We start from the raw sequence: 18,505 nt of genomic DNA, 5'->3' as shown, positions 1-18,505 counted from the left end.
GATATATTTTCATTCTGTACCTCTTATTGAATAATGCCTTTTGAGATGTATCCGAGGTTTGAAGTGCAGGTTTTATCAATTATATTTTAGTAAACCTTGCATTGTACAGAAACTGCTTTGTTCCAAAAGCGGTGTTTGGCTCTGTTAGTGTAAACTGCAGTACCACACACAACCTCCGAGCAGATGTGACACTGTTATTGGAAGAATGTTTAGTCGTATATGGACTAATCCTACAGTTGTGCTCAGATTATATAACTCAACAGATTTTTTACTTTCTTGGCCTTTTTTTTTTTTTTTTTTTTTTTTTATACCCCCCCCACTCATGATTAATGGTTGGGTGCAGCCATTTATTATCAAGCTACTGTGTTTTCTCTTTTTAAATCATAATGACAACCAAAAACATCCAAATGACCCTGATCAAAAGTTTACATACCATGGTTATTTTGGCCTGATAACCTGCACAGCAGTTGACACTCATGGGTTTGAATGGCTAATAAAGGTAACAGGTGAGGATGTGACCTTTTTGCTTTAATCAGTGTGTGTGCATAAAAGCTGAGTGTGTTTCTGGGATCCAGACAGACTCTTGGACCTTTCATCCAGTCACTGACGTTTCTGGATTGAGTCATGGGGACAGCAAAAGAATTGTCAATAGATTTACGGGAAGAGATAGTTGAACTGTATAAGACAGGAAAGAGATACAAAAAGATATCCAAGGAATTGATCATGCCAGTCAGCAGCATTCAAACTGTGATTAACAAAAGGAAAATCAGGGGCTCTGTTAAAACCAAACCACAATCTGGTAGACCAACAAAAATTTCAGCCACAGCTGCCAGAAAAACCTTTTGGGATGCAAAGAAAAAACCCACAAATAACATCAGCTAGAATACAGGACTCACTGAAAACTAGTGGTGTGGCTGTTTCAAGATGCACAATAAGGAGAAAAATGGGCTGCATGGTCGAGTCGCCAGAAGAAAGTCATTACTGCGCAAATGCCACAAAGTATCTTGCCTACAATTTGCCAAACAGCATAGACAAGCCTCCAAACTTCTGGAAGAAGGTAATTTTGAGTGAGGAGACCAAAATTGAATCAAACTGTTTGGCCACAACCATAAACGTTACACTTAAAGAGGTGTCAACAAGAGCTATGATGAAAGGAACACCATTCCTACTGTAAAGCATGGAGGTAGAGCGCTGATGTGGGGATATGTGAGCTACAAAGGCACAGGAAACTTGGTCAAAGTTGAAGGAAAGCTGAATGAAAGCATATTAGTGCAAATTTGCTTCCAGTATTTGCTAATAATCAGCCCGGAAGCTGCACATGGGACGTACTTGGACGTTCCAACATGACAACGATCCAAACCACAAGGCCAAGTCGACCTGTCATTAGCTACAGCAGAATAAAGTGAAGGTTCTGGAGTGGCCATCTCAGTCTCCTGACCGCAATATCATTGAGCCACTCTGGGGAGAACTCAAGCACGTAGTTCATGTAAGAAATTTTCAGGAACTGGAGGCTTTTTGCCAAGAAGAATGGGCAGCTTTATCTGAGAAAATTAAGAGTCTCATTCACAACTACAGCAAAAGACTTCAAGCTGTCATTGATGTTAGAGTGGGCAATACACGGTATTAAGATCTGGGGTATGCGAACTTTTTCATCAGGGTCATTTGGATGTTTTGGGTTGTCATCATGATTTAAAGGAAACAAAGAGGAAACACAGTAGTTTGACAAAATGCTTCACACAACCATTAACCATGAGGGGGAAAAAGGTTTTTGTGTTTATCATTCATATGCTCTGAAAAAAAAGGCCAAGAAAGCAAAAAAATCTGCCAGGGTATGTGAACTTTTGAGCACAACTGTATACAACTACTTGAAATTAAATTATATTGACCAATAACAAAATATCGCTGCGTACAATAAGTGGTTTAAGATTAATCAGTTATTTTAGTTCAGTCTTTCTTGTTTTCTAGAAAAACGGATCCAAGAGTACTTGACCACATTCCTTTGTCTTCCCCAACCATACAAGCAAGTTCCTCTACTTCCTGGAGGTCTTACACCAGTCCAGAAGGAAATGGAGTTCATCGGATTTCAGTATGCAAACATTGTCAGTTTCAACAAGCAAGTGTACGGACCTTTCTATGCCCAGATCTTCCGGAAGCTGCTATTCAGCCCACCACAAGGAGACAAAGCAGAGGCACAGTAGTAGACCGGGTAGCCATTAAATCAGTGCACTCCCCTCATGTACATAGTGGTTTCTAAACGGAAGAGGAAATCTACTTTTATAAAGAATTTTAACATGCATTATTCAGTAGAACCTACTGAATGTTAAAGTTTTATGTTTTTAAGGAAAGCAAGGGCAGTATTTTTTAGACAAGTAAAAGGCTATAGATTAAAGACCGTGGAAGGAGCCTAAAAATTACACTTTTTATTCCATGTGCACACATTGCAGATTTGGTTGCAGATATTCTGCAACCAGATCTGCCTCTATGGGCAGGAAAAATGCTGCAGCAAAAAAAAGTGCATTTTTGCTTTTTTTTTTTTTTTTTTTTTTTTTTATCTGCACCCAAATCTGCAAGGAAATAAATCCTGAACATGTGCACAACACTTCAGGATTCTCATAGACTTTGCCATAAAGGCTTCTTTGCAGATTTTGTGAAAATCTGCAATCAAAATTGCAACGTGTGCATAATATTGGGGTAGGAAACGGTTATCCTACATATTGGCAGTTTCTCCATGGCAATATATATTTAAACCTTGGTATATATTACATACTTGTGTATGTTACTGAGGCTCTAATGACTGTAACGTTTGTCAAATTATAGATGCCATGTGCCATTCTAACTCTGCCCGCACTTGTACATGAGTATTTTACATGTCATATAGTAATCGCGTTTGAGATATTTCTTTAGTTTCTCTCTTGATAGGATAGTAATGTCCTACCTGGCATTTCATAAATTACGAGCTGACATCTGAGCTGTTTTCAGATTCTAAATTCATGAATTGTTTTATAGTCTGTTGCCTGGCACCCTGCAAGTAGATTCCAGCTTCATACATGATATGACTGGCTTCTCTGATTTGTCTGAGCACTAGCCAGTAGAAGGTTAAACCAAAAGTGCTGCAGCAAGTCTTTGGGTACAATCAGTAATGGCAGCGTGTTGGACTCTGCATGCTTTTTCTGCCTTCAAAATGCTTTGTTGCACAGTGGATGGGATTTATAGAAATCTTCTGCCCACTGTGCTTCTTTTCTCCGCAGCGTAAACTCGTCTGTGGCCCAGCTTTCCAAGCCGCAACATGTCTGTTTATGCTTGCGGGGACTCAAGTGTTCTTCGCAGGGAGAACAGCGCAAAACTCCGCAGTACCCTAAACCCTGATCATGGGCACGAGCAGCTCTGATCTCCTGCGGACAACACTCGCGTTTCCGCATGAGAAGATACGCTGCATCCAGGACTCAGCATGTCCATATCGTGGGCTCATAACCTTAGGATTGGTTCAGGAATTGTGATCCTTCCAAATGTCAAAGGACAACTGCTCCCCCTGTCTGTGCCGGAACAGACACCATGCTGTTGTCAGCCTGTAGGCACAATATCCATTTTGGTCCGATTTTTAAAGTTAACCAGGACCACTATGGCAGAAGAAAAAATAAAAAATGGGTCAAGAAGTCAATGATGAATCTGTATTTGCCAACATTTGAGTCTACTGTCTTTATTAGGACCATTGCTATGTATTGTAGTGCTAAACATAGATGATCACTATGTGTTTCAGACCCCTTCATCAGGCATTTACAAATACCGGTGTTCTGTCTCTTCATCGGCACGTTTTAACCCCTGATTTTTTACATTTATATTTTTTATTAATATATTTAATCTAGTAAATGGTTTCTTTATACCAGGTTGAGTCATATAATTGACACACTTTAGACCTATATATTAGCATGCAGAAAGTAGATTTATAATGGTGGGACCCATCTAACGCCATTACATCTTCATAGCAGTGGAGAATAGTAATCATTGTACAGTGGTTGAACCTTGGATTACGAGCATAATTTGTTCCGGGAGTGTGCTCTTAAACAAAGTTACTCTTTAATATCAAAGCGAATTTTCCCATAGGAAATAATTGAAACACAGACAATTCGTTCCACAACCCAGAAATATTTGCTGTATTTATACAAACTTATTACAGTAATACAATGTACTGTATTCATATAAAATTATTACCGTACACTAATACAAAATACTGTACAGTAAAGAACATATAAAGCAAAGTAATCTGCACTTTAGCTTACAATAAAATTGGTGTGCGGAGGTACAGTATAAGCAATGTGCTGCACTGGTTATCAATAAGAGTGCAATACTATATCCACAAATGCAAATTGATAGACATGCTATATAGTATATACTGTACAATGGTATACAGTACAGAAAGTTACCGTCAGAGCGCGGTGAAAGGACAGAACCGGAAGTGTTCGCGGTGAGGATTTGCTCTTATTGCAAAGCATTGCTCTTAAACAAAGTTACACATTTGTAAAAAGCTTTGCTTGTCTTGCAAAACGCTCTCAAACCAAGTTACTCTTAATCCAAGGTTCCACTGTATTTCCTATATATTTCTAGTCTGAATATATATCTCCTTTTTTCTTTCCCTCTCCATAGTGTATTTCATTAATCGACCTTTAGTAAATAAGTCCCTATCTGCTCCCTAGAAGTAGAGCACTGCCGTGCTATGGGTGATGAGATTGTAGCTGGGTAGGCTATGCTTGGTAATCTCGCTGGTGTAGCTACAACGCGTTACTTTCTTTATGTAGAGAAAGTACATAATGTCTTTGGTGTGACCATGCAGTAATCTGTGATGGCTCCACATACGTTCACTTTTACCGCTCCCTTATTAATCTCCATTACCAGCTATCTTGGAGAGACCCTCCTACATTTACAGCTTCTTTATTATAATCCTTAGTCTGGTTGCACAGTGTAGCCTGCATGAACGCTTGTGCACAAATATGTTATGCATTTGTCAATATCATTTGGCTTGGCTTGGTTTTGCAGTATTTTCTTTCGTATTGTGGGAACATATAGATGCTTAAGATTGCATGTTGTAAGAGTTGATGTGAAATTCCCTTAGCTGGTCACTATTAACAATTCGTAATGTAATCTTCTCAAATCAGTTTCCTTTTTTATTTGCAAAACTTAATGGGAATCTGTCACCAGGTTTTGCCGCCTAATCTGAGAGCATCATAATGTAGAGAGAGAGACCCTGATTCCAGCAATGTCACTTACTGGGCTGTTCTCTGCTGCAGATATAGCAGTTAGTCCAGCATATTAATGATCTCTGTATATCTGCAGTACGACAAGTAGTCCTCTAATGATAGAATCATTGTTTAATCATTAGAGGACTACTTGTCGTACTGCAGGTAGTCCAGCATATTAATGATCTCTGTATATCTGCAGCAGAGAACAGCTCAGTAAGTGACACATTGCTGGAATCAGGGTCTCTGTCTCTACATTATGCTGCTCTCAGATGAGGAAACAGAAATTTGGTGACAGATTCCCTTTAATTACAAAACTGGTGTCTTTTTGATTTTTTTTTTTTTTTTTTTTTTTCCCTTCTCAGTCCCTCTATTGTGTTGTATAAAAAAAGTTGTGTGGAGTAATGCCCAGGCCAAGAGTTGGGCTGCACACACTGTGAATCACGTTGTGTGTTTTGTTTTGTTTTTTTTTGTTTTTTCTTTTGTGCTTGGTTTTCTCGCACACAGAGTTGTTCTGTGGAAGGAAAAAAAAAAACAACAAAACACCCAAACCGCTTGTCTGCACTGCCCTATTAATAATGTGTGATCTCCTTTGACAGCCCTCGGACTGACAATATAGAGATGCTTTTACATCTCCTTGTGATTCTATAATTAAAATTTTGGCATAATTTAGGATTTCTCCCCATCTGTGTTGGTTAAACTGGTTGGTTGTGTGAAAGATATATATATATATATATATATATATATATATATATATATATATATATATATATATATATATATATATATATATATATATATATATTATATATATATATATATATATATATAATTATATTATATTATATTATATTATATTATATTATATTATATTATATTATATTATATTATATTATATTATATTATATTATATTATATTATATTATATTATATTATATTATATTATATTATATTATATTATATTATATTATATTATATTATATTATATTATATTATATTATATTATATTATATTATATTATATTATATTATATTATATTATATTATATTATATTATATTATATTATATTATATTATATTATATTATATTATATTATATTATATTATATTATATTATATTATATTATATTATATTATATTATATTATATTATATTATATTATATTATATTATATTATATTATATTATATTATATTATATTATATTATATTATATTATATTATATTATATTATATTATATTATATTATATTATATTATATTATATTATATTATATTATATTATATTATATTATATTATATTATATTATATTATATTATATTATATTATATTATATTATATTATATTATATTATATTATATTATATTATATTATATTATATTATATTATATTATATTATATTATATTATATTATATTATATTATATTATATTATATTATATTATATTATATTATATTATATTATATTATATTATATTATATTATATTATATTATATTATATTATATTATATTATATTATATTATATTATATTATATTATATTATATTATATTATATTATATTATATTATATTATATTATATTATATTATATTATATTATATTATATTATATTATATTATATTATATTATATTATATTATATTATATTATATTATATTATATTATATTATATTATATTATATTATATTATATTATATTATATTATATTATATTATATTATATTATATTATATTATATTATATTATATTATATTATATTATATTATATTATATTATATTATATTATATTATATTATATTTTTGTTTAAAAACCTGGGCAAAGGAAAAGTTATGAAATAAACATAAACAGTAATCACCCACTGCTCCAGTGCCTCCCGACAGTCTTTATTTTCCATGGGTGACGCTGTACCGGCATCCTTCCTGTATGCACGCACTAGTCTTGGCTGTCATGTGTGGTGCATGCTGGCATCATCGCTAAAAATAGTGATTTTGTGGCAGAGGGTCAAGTACTGGAACTGCAAGTAAACTAGTTGTGGGAGCAGGACACTGGAGTAAGAACACTAAACATTTCAAGAGGCAATGCCAGCGAAAAATGTATTCCCTAATCAATGTGAATGTAGAGTTAGGTTGTCCCCTACTTTTACATTGATGGCCTATCCTTATCTTCTAATAGTGGCCACGGCCAAGTAATGCACATCCGCCTACTATGCAGATCAATTGGAAACAGATGTGTAGTACCCGGCCACTATCAGAAGACGAGTAGATTTAGAACTGAGCATTTCCGGCTGGGACCGAGAACAAATGATCAGCGGGGGTGGGGGGTGTTGGACCCCAGCCGATCAGACATTGATGACCTATCCTAAGGACAGGCCATCAATGTCAAAGTAGTGGACAACTCCATTTAAAGTCTTACTGATCGCAGTCTTCTCCAAGTTTCAGCACTGTTCCTATAATCTTCTGAACCTCTGCCCACAAATTCATAATGGCTAACTCATACAGCATCATAACAGGAATGTCATCAGAAAATGACCTAGTGTTTAAATCGGGGTTTCAAGATAGTTATAATTTGATTTTTGTTCAAAACTAAATTAGTAGCCTTGTAATTTTCACACTGGCCACTGGAGCTATTCTATACTCTTCTGTCGTTTTCAGCAAGGCACCTTATGAGATACAGAATTAAACAAAGTTCACATGTCCAGTAATCACCCATTTAGAACGGTAAAAGCGGCGAACAGTTTGCAAAAAAGATGTGCAGACACAACTCTTTTTGTGACTTTTTTAAAGAACACTGGACAATGAAGATTTTTGCTTTCTGAACACTTTTGGGTGCACCTTGTGTAATTTGAGCTGCTGCTAATGAAAATCACCTTGAAATTTTCCTGTCACATACCATTTTTTTTTTCTAAATTCTTCTGTTTTGAGTTTTTGGTTTTATTTATTATTTTTTTTCCCCTTCATATTGTCAGGCTCTCAATGTATTGTCCACAGTATATGTACCTTTTGCATCTCATTGAAGTTGCAAAACTTCAGTGGCATTGTTAGACTAGACACACCTAGACGTGTCTCGACGCTGCCTCCAGAGGCTTGCAAAGATTCTGCAAGATATATCAAGCAGCTGTAAACTACTACAGTACAATATGATTATAGCTAAAATCTCTCACCAGTGTCGGAACAGTTGCGATACCTTCTGCTACATTTGTGGAGAGTGCACCGCTCTCATCATGAAAGCATATGAGCTGTACTTTGGCGGTACGATTGGTGATCAAGACAAATCCTGGGTCCTCACATCTGTTGTGCAAGATGTGCTGTTGATATTAGAGGTTGGCTGACAGGTTTTCGCAAGTCCATGCCGTTTATTGTACCCATGCTATCTATGGTGAGAACAGAAGAATCATGTGACCGACTTACTTCTCTCTAACCAATGGCTCTGGTTTCTCTAAGACTAACAAATCAATTGAATATCCCAAACTGCTTTCAGCTATGAGACTATTGCCAGATGATGCCACTCTTCCAGTACCAAAGCCACCAGAGAAATGGAGTCTAGAGGCGGCAGCCGATGAAGATAGTGCAGTCTATGGGTCAGATATGGGGAACAATAATTCAGGCTTAGAGCCATGTATCTCTGGTGAGCCTCCTCTTTTATAACGCAGTGAGAACAAAGTAACTTGGTCTGGTACTTTGAATTTGCTTTTGACAAAACACAAGTTACTGGCTTCAAACGTTTGTCTTTCGACGCCACCAAGATGACTTAACAGTTCTTTTGAACAGGTTGACAACCTGTGCCTCTGCACTGACACTGACAAGTTGTTTGCAGTTTTGTGTTGTGAGCTTGAGCTGAAGCAGTGGAGTCTCTCATCAGTGTTAAGCCTCAAGGCGGTCTTATTACACAATGGTAATATTCATCCTTCAATACCTGTTGGCTATTCTGCACACAAGTACGAGAACATGGAAATGTTGTTGAAACACATCAGGTACAGCAACTGGAACATCTTCCCAGCTCTCAGAGTACTGGGTCTTCTGGAGGCGCTCCTGAAGTCAACAGAGCAGACCCTTTTGTTCGGAGTCAAATATCTCCTCCACATGACTGGTCTCTTCCACTCGGGAAGTCTCTCAGGGTGGGTGGCAGTCTTCTATTTTTCAAGGATGTGTGGTTTTCCGTAATAGACATCGTTTGGGTGTGAGAAATCATCTCTTAAGATTGCCAAATAGAATTTTGCTCCCTCCACCGCGTTTTTTAATTTTTTTCCATCCCATCTTCCAAAGGACCCCAGGATTCTTCAGGGCTATTCCGGGATCATCACTCCTGTCCTCTTGCAGGAATGCTTCTCCGGTTTCTACTCAAACCTTTTCATTGTCCCCAATAAGGACTAGGCTGTCCGTCCCATCCAGGATCTGCAGCTTTTGAACATGCACATCCGTCTCCGCCACTTCCGCATGGAGTTTAGTAATTTCTTCCATGGAGCCCAGGGCGTTTCTCTGCTCCTTGGATATCCAGGATGCCTACCTGCACATTCCCATCTTCCCTCCTCATCAGAGGTTCTTACGGTTCACTTTTCAGGGCCACCAGTTTTAGTTCACAGCCCTGCCATTCGGTCTTTCCACTGCACCCCAGGTTTTCACAAAGGTTATGGCTGCAGTAATGGCCCTTCTTCAGTCCTAGGGCATTCTAGTCATCCCTTACCTTGACGATCTGTCGATCAAGTCGGCATTTTTTCTGGAATGCAGCGAGAGTTTGCAGATTATCCTGGACACCCTGAGTTCTCTCTGCTGGATAGTGAACAGGGAGAAGTAATCTGACTCCTTCCCAATGTTTCATGTTCCTGGGTTTGTCCTTCGACACCAGAAGCGCCAAAATCTCTCTTCCCTGTGAGAAGTACTTGTCTCTCCTGAAGGGAATTCAGGCTCTCTTGCGTCCCCCTCTGCGCTCATTCCAGTTCTGCATGAGCGTCCTGGGCAAGATGGTAGCCACAATAGACGTGGTTCCTTTTGCTCAGTTCCACACTGGCCGTCTTCAGTGCGTTCTCCTTTCAGCATGGACCAGTCCACCCGTTCACTGGACTGACCACTGATGCTCCCTGGTCCAGTCATGCGGTCCCTCATTTGGTAGAAGCATTTACCCCTTCATCTTCCAGGGAAAGTCCTTCTTGACCATGGACACCAGTCTTCTTGGCTGGGTAGCGGCATTTCAGAACTTCATGGTTCAGGGTCGGTGAAGCCTTCAGGACTCCTCAGTCCCCATCAACATTCTGTAGCTCAGGGTCATTCGTCTTGCCTTCCTGCATTGGCAGAACATCCTTCTCGGTTGCCCGATCCCCGTCCAGTCAGACAACACTATGGCCGTGGCCTACATCAACTGCCAGGGAGGAACTCCAAGCCGATCTGTGATGGAAGAAGTGTCCCTGATTCTCGCTTGGGCTGATTTTTACACGTGCCAGCTATTTCAGCAGTTCACATTCCAGGAGTGGACAACTGGGCTGCCGACTTTCTCAATCGCAAGGGCCTCAACGTGGGAGAGTGGTCCCTGAGTCCGTCAGTCTTCCAGCAGATCTGCACCATGGGGGACCCCCAACGTGGATATGATGGCATCCAGGGGCACACCAAGGTCCCTCTGTTCATGGCCAGGTCAAGTGTTATGAACTGGTAACCGTGGATGATGACAAAAAATCCCATTTAATCAGGAAAAAACAAACACCAGACTAGTTGGAAACTAAGCTGACTGCAATCCCCTATCTATTGGAAAACACTAAAAGTAGCAGTGGGATGTTCCTAACACTCCTAGACACCTCGTCACTGCCGGAGAAACATGCTTCACCTCAAAGATAGAAATGAGGAATCCTAACTAACTTGCCTCGCAGCAGTTCCCAAAGGAATAGCAAGCCCCCAACAGGTAATGACTGTGATGTAAGAAACCACAATACACAGAAAATATAGATTAGCAAAGGTGAGGCCTGACTTACTAGATACAACAGGACAGAAAAGATAACTGATTGAGGCCAGCAAAAAACCCTGCGAAAAAAATACCAAACTCCTGTTAGAAAAAAAAGGCCCTAAGACCACAGTCTTTTCCCCACTATATCAGCTACTCTTGTGCCAGACACTTTAAACAGAACTGCAGATATAATAGGAAGACACAAAATCACAGAACAAATAATATATTAAAGTGCAAATAATCCAAATCCGAACAGGGAGAAACTCACTTTCTTGCTGAAGGAACTGCACTCCCAAAATAGCAGAGAGCCAGATCCTCACATACAAGAAAACAAACACCGAACAAAATGGAGAAAAAAAACAAAACACACCCATAGGTGCAAAACCAGCAATTAAGCAAAAACCTGCAGTCTTATCTGGAATGAATTCTGGAGCAGGATAAATTGAGGAAACTGAAGGACAAATTCCAAGCCATCTTCAGAGGCAGAAGAAAACCTTTAATCACCGGCAACAGTTAAGCAGAAACTGCTCTCCTATATACACCAGGCTGGTCAGCAATAGGACTTCCTGGATTCCCAATTAATACCAACACCTGTTTGATTCACAAATTCAGACTCTGCGTCATTACCATTCCTGGCCACCAGTGGGAGCTCCAAGCCAGTACCCACTCTGCTGACATTCACAACAGTCAAGAGATCCTCTGGCAGTTGGAATGGATTCCCTGGCGATGTCCTGGTCGCAATTCTCCCTTTCCTATCTGTTCCCTCCACTTCCCCTCATCCTCAGACTAATCAAGTCAGAGGGGGTTACGGTCATTCTCATCTCGCTGGATTGGTCCAGGAGACCCTGGTACGCCGAGCTTCATCTTCTCAACAAAGTCCTGTGGAAGCTTCCAGATTTCCTGGACCTTCTCTCTCAGGGCCTGATCTGCCACCAGGATTTTCAGTTGCTTAATTTAACAGCAAATCTGTTGAGGCCACAGTTCTGAGCTGTTCCGGTTTTTTTTTTTGGATACGGTCATCCAGATCATGATCAGAGCTCGGAAGGCCTTGTTTTTTCCGCGTCTATCATCGGACCTAGAAGGCCTTCAGATAGACCCTATGACCTTTTCCTTGCCTGTCCTCTTGTCTTTTCTGCAGTCTTGACAACGGCCTAGCTCTCTGTTACCTCAAGGGACAGGTATCTGCGCACTCTAGTCTCTTTTCAGCGTCTACCGGATTCCCATTCTCAGGTCAGTACCTTCCTCTTGTGGGGGTTGGGGGAGGTCACTCGTTCCGCCCCCTTCTCCCCCGTCTCATCTTTTGCCAGTGGATTCTTGGGACCTCCAACCTTGTAGAAGGTTGCCTTACCTTTTTTTTTTTTTTTTTTTTTTTTTTTTTTTTAGCAAAACACCAAAAACGTTTGTATCTGGGTATTATAGTAATGACCCAAACCAGAAACCTACTACAAATTTATAATATTTATTAAATACTTTTAAAGATTTTATTTTGTGGAGGTTTCTTGTTTGGTTCATGCCTTTTTGGTAGCCATCACGTCCATCAGAATGGATTCTGAACCGGCGTCTCTCTCCTATTGTTCCCCATACCTAATCTTCCACCAAGATAAGGTCGTTCTGCGCCCTGTTCCTTCCTTCCGAAGGTGCTTTCCTCGTTTCACGTTAACCAGGACATTATTCTCCCTTCTTTTTGCCCATCTCCCGTCCATCCTCGTGAGAAGTCACTCCATAACCTGACCCAGGTCAGGGCCCTCAAGATTTAGGTGTCCAGGACTGCTCTGTTCCGGTGATCAGACTCCCTATTTGTGCTCCCAGCTGGTCATCGCGGGGATCTTCCGGTCTACCATTTCTCACTGGATTCATTATGCCATCCTGGAAGCCTATCTCATTAGGGACAGAACACGCCCTCACCGGCTTACGGCTCATTCCCCTCGAGCAGTGGGGGCATCCTGGGCATTTAGTCATCAGGCTCCAGCATTTCAGCTCTGCAAAGCTGCTACCTGGTCCTCCATTCATACTTTTACAAAGTTCTACAGGGGTCACATCTACGCCTTATTGGATGCGAGCCTTGGTAGACGAGTCCTGTAGGCTGCAGTGGTCTGAGGCCTGACTTGAAGGCGCTATTCTGTGCCCACCCCTAGGGACTGCTTTTGAACATTCCATGGTCTTCTGGGTTCCTCCATGAAGCAAGAAAGTAGATTTTGGGTACTCGCCGCAAAATCTCTTGGAGCAATCACTGGGGGACACAGCAGCTGCCCCCTTTTTTTTTTTTTTTGTTTTTCATTTTAATTTTTTTTTCTGTTTGCTCTTCCTACTGCTTTCTTGCTGACTGGAGTTCTGTCTTCCAGTTGGAGGGTGTATGCAACTTCAGAAAAGCTAATTTATTTTTTTATTTATTTTTATTTGCTTGATGTTAGCCTCCTAGTGGTAGCAGCATACAGCAAATTGTCTACTGTGTCCCCCATAATGAAGGCTCCAAGAAAGAGATTTTATGGTGAGTACCCTCCTTTTTCTTCTTTTTTTTTTTTTTTTTTTTTAATTTTCACTTTGCCACATTTTTGGAATTTATCCCCCCCCCATTTTTCCAGTACACAATATGCTACAATGTAATGGTGTCATTCAAAAGTACAACTCGTCACGCAAAAAGGTAAGCCCTCATGGCAATATTGACGGAATAAGAAAGTTATGCCATTCAGAAGGGGGAGGGGGGAACAAAAATGAAAACGGAAAATCGCACAACTTTTTTTGACAATAGATTGCTGCTGGATCCGTTCTAACATGATTACTGGACATGTGAACTTGGCATTACAATGACAGATAATGCCGCTATACTCAACTGTAACACAGGATCCACCATTCACAATAAGTTATGTCACACCTCATCTTGCTTCCCCTCCCTTCACAATGACCTTTGCACATGCTCCCTAGATACTATAGTACAAAAGATATGATCTGACTCAGTCCATTGAAGTAAATGTTCATGTAGATATTCGGAATGAACAGTAAACCTGATTTATGGCTAATTCTGATGACACCTTCCCTTTTAAATCTGAGAGCTTCCATTGAGTCTCAGACTTAATCTGGAGTCACACTTGCGTGTGACTCGTGCGAGTATCGGATCACACTGCCCGGAACCGGACATGGCTCTCCTGACAGGAGCGGGTCAGCATCATAGAAATACATATAGCAGAGCCACTCCTGGCAGAAGAGAAGCCAGCCGGTCCGAGCACTGCGAACCGATACTCGCACTAGTCACACGCAAGTGTGACTCCAGCCTTACATTGAGAAGGAAACTACTGGTCCACAGAGAAGATGCTGTGTTCAGAAGAAGATTGCAACAAGGCTGAAAATTGTACTGTTACTGGTAAGTATTTTAAAGGGATCCTGTCACCAGACTTGGTGACTATAAGCTGCGGCCACCACCAGTGGGCTCTTGTATACAGCATTCTAACATGCTGTGTATAAGAGCCCAGGCCACTGTGTAGAACGTAAAAATGACTTAAGCGGTCGGTATGGCGCAGACAGGTTGGATGGGTGTCTCAGTTCTCACTGGCGCACTACAGTACTTTTATCTGCCCTGTTTAGAGCAGATCAAAGTGCGCGTGCACAGGACCTCAATGCCGGCACGTGTGCATGACATAGGACGCGTCATACACCCCGACTTCAGAAGGACAAAGATGGCTGAAAGGAGGCACCGCACCAGGAGAATGGAGCCACCCATCTGACCTGTCTGCACCACACCGCCCCTTAGGTGAGTATTATAAAGTGATATATTTATTTATTTTTTTACGTTCTACACAGCAGTCTGGGCTTTTATGTACAGCATTCTAACATGCTGTATATGAGTCTACTGGTGGTTGCCGCAGCTTATAGTCACCAAATCTGGTGACAGGTTCCCTTTAAATACATTCACAACAGTAACTAATACATACATACTATTAGGGAATAGGATTTTGCTAGGAGGGATTCTTTAACAGAGGAGGAATGCTTTTATTTTAAATTTCCTGTAACTAGTTTTTCTTTGTTTTATTGAAATCTCTTCTAAATTGTTTTCACCAGATACCCTCTTACCACCGAGCTACAAAATAGGTGATAACTTGTAGATCTGTGTAGTTCTGATCGCCAGAACGGGGAATTTTTATCCTCAATAGACTTCTGAATCTTCACGGGGCGCAATGTAAACTTTGTCAGGATTCTCTGATGCCGACTCCAGGAGCTGGCAGGCACGTGACCGCAAGTACATGATTTTCATACATGTATTCACATGCTAACTAGACATCCGCGGCCTTTCTCAATACAAGTGAATTGAGCGAGACTGGATATGACTAGTCGAAATGTGACCGGAAGCATACAAATCACATGCTTGTGGTCACATGGCCGTCATTTCCTGGTCCTGGAGGATACTACTACTATATTTTTTTGTGTGTGTGTGTGTGTGTGTGTGTGTGTGTGTGTGTGTGTGTGTGTGTGTGTGTGTGTGTTCTCTATCTATCCCTCCCACTTCCTTGCATTGTGATATGTGAGCGAACTAGAAAGTAGTCTAACTTTTCATTACATAGTTAGTTATTTATATCAATCAGGAAACCCCTGCAACAACCAAACTTAGACTAGAAATTTCAATACATTTGTGGTGTTAACCATCTCTTCGATACATTTCAATGTCCTTCATGGGAAAACAACACGAACTGGACATCCTATCCATTTCTCTTCTAAGCCAACATTAGAAATTTCTTTATGGTGCTTTTGATCCCAGAGAGAACATGAAATATAATTTCCTTTTTTGTTCATGCAATGTTTTATGTTTGTATATTTAGAAATAATGATGAAATAAAATATTAATGACATGTCTTTGTGTGACCGATGTTCCGTAATAGGAGATCTCGCAAACCATACACCTGAAGAATAAATCTCTTTATCTCAGAAGTTTAAATTCATATTAGAAATCCTGAACCCTTTCATAATAAAACTTACACAAAGGAGGAAGATGTTAGTGTGCAACGGAAACATAGCAACATGTAGCACTGCCTTAAAGAGATCCTTTCACCAGTTTTTGCCTTTATAAACTGTACATTCCTGCACATACTAGCAGCATAGCAGGAATGCATAAAAACGTGTTGCTGGTTCCACCCTCTTCCCCTTTCTTTTTGTCTAGTTGTGGATGTACAAGGCATTGAAACTGATGCTGCCTAATGTATTTAAAGGGAACCAAGCATCAGGATTTTCGTGTATAAGCTGCAGCCAGTGCAGTGCTGGCACTATCATGCACAGTGTGTACATACCATCAGGGGGCAGCTCGGGTGTTTAGGCAGTGAAATTCATCTTTATAAAGTTTGAAATTTCGTGCACTTTTTGATTGACGTGTGCACCTCTGTGTTAATGTCCGGGCGGGTTATGCAGGAGTTCCCCGCCCCCCCGCTGCCTGTTCCTCCCTCCCTCCGGCTGTCTGTAAAATGCTAATCTTCAGAAACATGGCGCCGGAGTGGGCCTCAGCGCATAGCGCTTATCTCCGGCGCCATGTTTCTGAAGCCCGCATTACACAGCTTGGTGTCTGCAGAACAGCTGATCGGAGGACGCGATCAGCTGTAGCTATGACGACGTGCCGCCTCAGGACACCGGGCCAGGACAGCAGCCTGCCAGCGACATCGGGGGTCAGGTGAGGTAAGTTCACAATGGACTCACATGACCCCGTGACGGCAGTGCTGCGAGACCCGGTCACGGTAGTGATATCGGGCGGCACTGTCTTCACGGGGTCAGGTGAAAGAAATTACTAGCACCTGTGATGTCATTGCCCCAGCAGGCACGCACACATTATACACACACTATATATATATATATATATATATATATACACACACCCACACTGCTGTGTGTGCGCCCCTGCGTTTACCTGGGCTCACCTTCTGAGTTCCAGGTCACTGCAGGAAAGCACTCACAGCTGTGTGTGTGTATAATGTGTGTATGCGCATGTGTGTATAATGTGTGTATGCGCATGTGTGTATAATGTGTGTATGCGCATGTGTGTATAATGTGTGTATGCGCATGTGTGTATAATGTGTGTATGCGCATGTGTGTATAATGTGTGTATGCGCATGTGTGTATGCGCATGTGTGTATAATGTGTGTATGCGCATGTGTGTATAATGTGTGTATGCGCATGTGTGTATAATGTGTGTATGCGCATGTGTGTATAATGTGTGTATGCGCATGTGTGTATAATGTGTGTATGCGCATGTGTGTATAATGTGTGTATGCGCATGTGTGTATAATGTGTGTATGCGCATGTGTGTATAATGTGTGTATGCGCGTGTGTATAATGTGTTTATGCGCGTGTGTATAATGTGTATGCGCGTGTGTATAATGTGTGTATGCGCATGTGTGTATAATGTGTTTATGCGCATGTGTGTATAATGTGTTTATGCGCGTGTGTATAATGTGTGTATGCGCGCGTGTATAATGTGTGTGCGCGCACGCGTGTATAATGTGTGTGCGTGCACGCGTGTATAATGTGTGTGCGCGCACGCGTGTATGTGTGTGCGCGCACGCGTGTATAATGTGTGTGTGTGTGTATAGTGTGTGTGTGTATATAGTGTGTGTATGTAGTGTATAGTGTGTGTGTATAGTGTGTGTGTGTATATAGTGTGTAGTGTGTGTATATAATGTGTGTGCGCGCGTGTGTGTATAATGTGTGTGTGCGCGCGTGTGTGTATAATGTGTGTGCGCGCGTATAATATGTGTGTGTGTGTGTGTGTGTGTGTGCGCGCGCGTATAATATGTGTGTGTGTGCGCGCGCGCGCCTCTCTGCTGGGGCAATGACGTCACAGGTGGAAGTGAGGGGCTGCTCTCACAATCAATGGGGGACTTTTAGTTCTGCTTTAAAGGGGTGGTTCACCCATTTTTTTTTTCTTTCCCCCAATGATCAGATGATATTGGATCCGGATTGGACGGCGCGGGACCCTAACCCAGGATTACTGCGGAGGGGGGTTTATTTCAATAAAGATGGAGTCACTAATTGTGTTGTGTTTTATTTCTAATAAAAATATTTTTCTGTGTGTTGTGTATTTTTTTTTTTTTTATCATTACTAGAAATTCATGGTGGCCATGTCTAATATTGGCGTGACACCATGAATTTCGGGCTTAGGGCTAGCTGATAATATACAGCTAGCCCTAACTCCATTATTACCCGGCTAGCCACCCGGCATCAGGGCAGCTGGAAGAGTTGGATACAGCGCCAGAAGATGGCGCTTCTATGAAAGCGCCATTTTCTGGGGTGGCTGCGGACTGCAATTCGCAGTGGGGGTGCCCAGAAAGCTTGGGCACCCTTCACTGTGGATTCCAATCCCCAGCTGCCTAGTTGTAC

General features: G+C 40.4%; 1 protein-coding gene across 2 annotated transcripts in view; it reads left to right on the top strand.

Annotated features, from left to right (window-relative positions):
• The window catches only part of LOC142301390 (T-complex protein 11-like protein 2), a 43,268-nt gene extending 38,056 nt beyond the window's left edge, over nucleotides 1-5,212 (top strand). For both annotated transcript variants that reach the window (XM_075342385.1, XM_075342384.1), the window contains exon 10: nucleotides 1,966-5,212. In XM_075342385.1, coding sequence (XP_075198500.1) covers nucleotides 1,966-2,198 — 233 coding nt within the window. In that variant the 3' untranslated portion in view covers nucleotides 2,199-5,212. The remainder of the gene's footprint in view (nucleotides 1-1,965) is intronic.
• The last annotated feature ends 13,293 nt before the right edge of the window (nucleotides 5,213-18,505 follow it).

Source organism: Anomaloglossus baeobatrachus, chromosome 4 (assembly GCF_048569485.1).
Source record: "Anomaloglossus baeobatrachus isolate aAnoBae1 chromosome 4, aAnoBae1.hap1, whole genome shotgun sequence".
In the NCBI taxonomy this organism is placed as follows: domain Eukaryota; kingdom Metazoa; phylum Chordata; class Amphibia; order Anura; family Aromobatidae; genus Anomaloglossus; species Anomaloglossus baeobatrachus.
The sequence above is the reverse complement of the archived record's forward strand: the minus strand, read 5'-3'. Positions and strand labels throughout refer to the sequence as shown.